Source organism: Chinchilla lanigera, unplaced genomic scaffold, assembly GCF_000276665.1.
Source record: "Chinchilla lanigera isolate Chin_1 unplaced genomic scaffold, ChiLan1.0 scaffold00123, whole genome shotgun sequence".
Taxonomy (NCBI): domain Eukaryota; kingdom Metazoa; phylum Chordata; class Mammalia; order Rodentia; family Chinchillidae; genus Chinchilla; species Chinchilla lanigera.
In genome coordinates this window covers 1,992,730-1,999,188 of record NW_004955524.1, presented here as the reverse complement: position 1 = coordinate 1,999,188, position 6,459 = coordinate 1,992,730, and the positions used below count along the sequence as shown (strand labels likewise).

The 6,459-nt window shown below is 37.8% G+C and overlaps 1 protein-coding gene across 1 annotated transcript in view; it reads right to left on the bottom strand.

The window, feature by feature from the left end:
* LOC102004314 (vomeronasal type-2 receptor 116-like) overlaps nucleotides 1-4,682 on the bottom strand; it is a 26,179-nt gene extending 21,497 nt beyond the window's left edge. The window contains 2 exon segments of the mRNA XM_013507192.1: nucleotides 3,454-3,623; nucleotides 4,638-4,682. Of these exon segments, the coding sequence (XP_013362646.1) occupies nucleotides 3,454-3,623; nucleotides 4,638-4,682 (215 nt within the window).
* Nucleotides 4,683-6,459: the final 1,777 nt, after the last annotated feature.

Sequence of the window (6,459 nt, the reverse complement as noted above, 5' to 3'; positions counted from 1 at the left end):
GGTTGATTAGCTTTGTATGTCTATATGTGTTTTCATGAGAAACTACATTGAATATATCAATATGTAATACAGTAAGCATTGTTAATTCCCTACCACTCTGTTTGTAACTCTGTAATGTCTGTACTGATCCTTTGCTATTTTGTAAAACGTTGTCGATCTGTTAGTAGTTTCCTCCTTTTATTTCTAAAATAAAATTAAAAAAAAGAAAGAAAATTACAGTACTCTTGAAAACAGGATCAAAGAGGATATCAGAAAATGCTAAGATATCCCTTGCTCATGGATAGGAAGAACTAACATTGTGAAAATGGCCATAGTCCCCCCAAAATACTATATAGATTTAATGCAACACTGATCAAAATACCATTAGCATACCTCACAGATCTACAGAGAACATTCTTAAAGTTTGTTTGAAAACAGAAGAGACATAGAATAGCAAAGGCAATTCTGGGCAGCAAAGGCAAGGAAGGAGGCACCAGAATCCCTGACTTGAAACTATACTTTAAAACTCCTGTGAGAAAATCAACATGGTACTGGTAAAGGAAAGACTGGAGGATCAGTGCAACAGATTAGAAGATGCAGACACAAGTAGAAACACACTCCACCACCTTATCTTTGATAAAGGGGCCAAACATGTTCATTTCAAGAATGATAACCTCTTTAGTAAATGGTGCAGGAAAAAACTTGCTTTCCATATGCCAAAGACTAAAACTAGACCCATGTGTATCATCATGCATTAAACTAAAGTCAAAATGATTCAAAAATGTAAATATTAAAACAGAAACTCTAAATCTGGAAGAGAAAGTAGGTAGAAATCTTGAAGACATAGGTGTAGGCAGGAAGTTAACTTGTGAAACCAAACTGCTTGTGAAGTATTTCAAAGAGTCAACAACTGGGATCTCATCTTATTAAAAAGATTTGGCCATCAAACAAATCACAAATGGGTGAAAAGAAGACACATAGATTGGGAATAAATTCAAGCCAACTGTCCCTCAGAAAAAGTACTTCTATCTGAAACACATAAAGATTTGAAAAAAAATCAGATTCCCCAAATTCAAAGACCCAATCCAAATATGGGCATTTGAGAAGAATACACACTTCTCAGATGAAGAAACACAAGTGGCAAATAAATATATGAAAAAATATTCAAGATCAGTGGTCATTTAAGAAATGCAAATTAAAATACTCAGATTCCATCTCACCCCAGAAATTATGGCTACCATCCAAAAAATCAACTAAAAACGCTGGAGGGGTTGTGAGGAAAAAGGAACTCTTCTCCTCTGCTGGTGGGGGTGTAGGCTGGTACAACCACTGTGGAAATCAGTGTGGAGATTCCTAAAAAAACTAGGATTAGAGGCCCCATTTGACCAAGCTCTGCCCCTTCTGGGAATTTTCCCAGAAGAATTAAAAACAGCCCACCACAGCAATGTACGTGCACTCATGTTTATATCAGCACAATTTGTAATAAGGAAATCTTGGAAACAACTCAAATGCCCATCACCTGAGCAATGAATAAAAAAGATGTAGTATTTGTATACAATGGAGTACTACTCAGCTATAAAGAAGGCTAAACTCAAGGCTTTTGTAGATAAATAGATGCAACCAGACCATACTCAAGTTAAATAAATCAGTCTCACATGTGTAAACATCATATTATCTCCCTAGTATAAGAACCTGAAAGTATAGACAACATTCAAATAGAACAGTAGATATTGTGGCAGGGACATGGATATGGAACAGGGCCATCTGCAACAGAAGACAGATTCCCTGAGGTAGTGGGAATCGACAGCAGAGGATAAAGGAACACAAGGTAGTTTCTGTGCTCCCAGGAATAGAAACAAACTCTTTGTGTGCTATTCTTGAAATATTAGTAAAATCTTATAATACTTTATACCTGATTAGTTCCTTGTCTTCCACTACCCGCAGATAATGTTTGATCACAACGGAACATCTTTATCCAGAATCCTCTCAGGTCAGTTTGGCTGGAACCCCTCATTACTCCTGTTGCCTATCAGAAATATTCTATCCAGTGTCCTCCATCCTGCTTTTTGACTGCGAGCTCCCATTATTACATGGCGCATCTACAAGTCACTACCAGCTCTCTTCCCCAATGCAAAACCCTATCGCAGTGGTCCATACACTGTTAGCTGTGCTCTGATTTAAAAAATCGCTCTCACTATTTTCAGCAAGTACCCTTAGTAATTTTTCCTTTAACAGATTTCAAGAGATTCAGAGCTGACTTTCCTTAGTCAATCGTACAAAATCTAGCCAATCTGTTACTAGAGAAGAAGTAACACTCATCAGCTGCTACCAGAAAGAATAGTTTGCATATTGAACACGGTGATAACGATGTGTAACTAATTTTGGAAAAGTATGGAAACAAAACATATGTCAGAAACAATGACTTATGCCTGTCAAGCCAGCTGAACCAAGCCCAGCACTTGCTTGTCATTCTCGACAAAACAATAAGATCCTGCCTCAGAAACTAGGAAAACATGGGGAAGGAGTCCAAGAATTAAGGTACAAGCAAACACCTGGAGAGGGTAAGGCAGATGAGATAGGTACAGACATCATCAATGAGGAAGAGATTGAAATTCCTAATCTTACATCCCCGCTCCCACAAAAGGGCAGCTGCCACAGGAACATTTGTGGCTCCAGCATCTCATGAAAGACACAATCAACCATTGTCTCAGTAGCCTTGCCTTTCCTCACAGGGGCAAAGTCATCTGCTATAATCTCACACTGAAATATCCATCATTTCTTTATACATTTGGCTACAGAATGGAGGTGATAATATCCACAAGCAGGGAATATAACTGTGTCTAGGCGGGGAAAAAATCAAATTCCAGCAAAAATATCTCATAGATAACTCACCCCTCACTCCTGGCCTGGCTTGCAGGTCCAGGAACGATACAGGGCCTCTAACATGGAACAGTGATATTTAGGTTGCTGGAAAGTGTAATTGAACATCTACAGCAAGAAGTCTCTAAGCGAGAAGGTAGAGCCCTGGACACTGTAGGGTTATAAGGAATTTTACAAACAAACCTTAGAAGACATGAAGTTGTGTAAAGGGGATGTTGTTTTCTAGCTGCTTAGTACTGAATTCAATCCAATGGCTTGAATTGTGTTTACAAGAAATATCAATGCCATGCAATGGAAGCTAGGTTAGAGGTGGGGCATGATTATTAGAATAAGATGGAGAGTGGTGTCTCCCTCAGATTTCAACCACAAACACAGGAAGCTCATAAAATGATAAATGCATATTCTCTTTCCGATATCTGAAGGTGAAGAAGAGAATGGGAATATTCAGAATAATTTGTGGACCGCCCAGTGCACACATGGGTAGGGGTGACAAAGTAGCAGCACAGTCAGTACTGAAGTATTCTTTCACACACCCTTAGTCATTACCCACCCTAAAAACCAAAAAGCAAAGGGGTACACGAAGAAGGCACTTACGGCACAGCAAAGAAGTCTTTCACTGGCTTTAGTGAAAGCATATGAGTGTAGTACCCATAGAAGTAGAGGGAGAAGAATCCCCCAATCACCACGTCTCCATCCTTGTACACGCTGGTGCCCCTTCTGTGAAAGCAGGCTTCATTATCAAAATTATGCACCAAGAAAGGAAGCTGCAGAAGGAAGATAATAATAAAAGGGAGCATTGTAGAAGTGTCTTCAAAACCTGATGTCTGAGGGAAGGGGAAACTTAGTATGAGCCAGGTGCCTACATGAGTGTGTGTGTGTGTGTGTGTGTGTGTCTATGTGTGTAAGCATGTGCACCAGTGCTACTGTTTTTTACCCAGGCTAATACTTTTATGCCTCTGACTCCTTTAAGTCAAGCCTCCTTGGACCCAGGAGGAATTTGTCATCATTTCTCTTCTGGGCCCTGCATCTGTGGTCTCTTCTTTCGGTGAAAACACGAGTTAGAAATTACATTTGAGAGTTATCATCTCCACCTAGAGGCACATGATTTCACCCAGGTCTTCTGAAGACAACATCCTAGAGGTCTTCTCCTCCTAGGTTAATCTGCTCCCAAATCTATGGCAATAAGCTGTTTTCAGCGATGAAATTTGCTGTGTTGCTAAAGGATTGCACTAGAGGATTAAACGTTAGGTTTTTGTTTCAGTGATGTAAAATGACACACGCTCAGTCAAGAATGTGTGTTATGCCCTTCAAACCTCAAAATAAGGAGATACAGCTTCACAAACAAAAGATTTAGTACAGCCACAAGCACTTCCTGCATGACCCATGTTTTTCTGTGTACCACTCCATGTACTGAAACTCGCAACCACATGTGCTCTCCGTTGCTTGGTGTGCAAATGCTTACACTGAATCCAGAAAATTCAAATTAGTAACTCAAGACTTACACTATAGTAATCTAAAGTTTTGAGTTGTCTAGTGCAGCCCCCTATTCTACTGCTCAGCTCTTTTAAATATCTTAATTTCATGATCTAATATATACTGATGATCCACTTCTACACCTATATTATTGAATTCTTCTATTTAGACTTTTACTGAAACACTAGTCTACATAGGAAAATTTTTGCTACTATAAAGCAAAAGAGGAAGCTTGGAAATTTTTCTTTATTTTCCCATCACCCAAAATCTTAATGAGCAATGAATGATGTACAGGTGGAATTTACAGCCCTGCTCCTCAGTAGATTTTTCAGGACAGTGAAATTCTGCATGACGTTGTAGTGGTTCAATACATGACATTCAGTACTTGTCAAAATATATTTTAGAGAACATCCCATGTGCAGCCAAGAAGAATGTGTATTCTGATGTTGTTGGGTGGAACATTCTGTGAAGTTCTACGAAGTGCATTTGTTCGAAAGTTTGGTTCAGTTCTGATATTTCATTGTTGAGTTTTTGTCTAGACCTATCTCTTTGTGACAGTGGGGTATTAAATCCCCATTAGAACTGTGTTTTTGCTCATTTCCCTGTTCATGTCTATTAATATCTGTCTTATGTAGTTGGGTGCTCCCATATTTGGTGCACATTTATTTATGACTGTTATCTCTTCTAACAAGCATGTAGTGACCTTTATCTCTTTTGGTGAGTCTTGGTTTGAAGTTGACATTGTCTACAAACAGAATCACTACTTATGCTTTTTTCTGGGTTCGTGTTGCATGGAGGATTTTTTCCATCCTTTGATTTTCAGTCTATGAATTTCTTTTTGAGTTAAATGTGTCTTACATACAGCATATTGTTGGATCTTGTGTGTTGATCCGCTCTGCCAATCTGTTTCTTTTTATTGGTGAGTTGAGGCCATTTACATAGATGGTCATAACTGATATGCATTGGCATATCTTTGTCATATTATATTCCCACTGTTGGTTCCCTGCTTTTTCCCTCAGTTTAATTGCTTGCTCTGCCTGGTGGTTTTTTTTTTTTCTGTTGTTGTTCTTGGAGTTATGGTCATTTTTATCTTTGTCTAGAATACCTTTCAAGTGGTGTAAGCGCCTGCCTGGTAAAGGCAAGGCCCTAAGTTTGATTCCTGGTACCAAAAAAAAAAAAAAAAAAAAAAAAGGAATAGAATACCTTTCAGTACTCTTCGTAGCATTGGTTTGGTGGTCGTGAATTTCTTCAGTTGTTATTTGTCACGGCAGTATCTTATTTCTCCATTAATTTTGAAAGATAGTTTTGCACGGTACATCAATCTGAGTTGGAAGTGGTTTTTTTTCAAGACTTGAAATACTTCACTCCAAGCTCTTCTTGACTTGAGAGCTTGTGCTGAGAAGTCTACTGTGGTTCTGGTGGGCTTTCTTTTGCATATAATCTGTTTATTTTCTTTTCAGTATTTTGAAGAGAATAATAAAAAAGAACAATAGCAAAATACCAACAACATAGGCAAAAACAAAACAAAGCAAAAACAATAAAAATGATACGGGTTTCAGAACAAAATGATAGGAATTAACAGTTGTTCTTATATTACATATTGTTATCATCAACAAAGTTGCTCAGATTATCAGATGTAAGAATGCAAGATTGATCAAACCATTAAAGAAAATGAAAAATAAAAAAGAACATTAGAAATGGTACAGAGTTTCACTAGACAAGATGGTAAGAATTCACCAATGGTTGTTATATTGCATATTGTTGTCTGCAAATTAGTTGTTCAGATTACCAGATATAAGAATGTGAAACTGGCCAAAAAGAAAAAAAAAAGCATTGACTTTCAATCAGCCATTAGACTACAGCAGTACAGTTATCCCAGCTATCCTTCTATATATATGTATATTTTTCCCTTCTTTCTTTCTTTTTCTTTTTTCCCTCATCCCAGTTGTTCCTTCCTTTGAGCAATTTATTTCCCTTTCATAATATCTATTATATGTTTTGGATTTTATTTACTCTTTCAGGTTCTTACACTAGAGAGACAATATGATGTTTATACATGTGGGTCCGACTAATTTCACTTATGAGTATGGTCTCTAGTTGCGCCCATTTATCTGCAAAAGCCTCTAG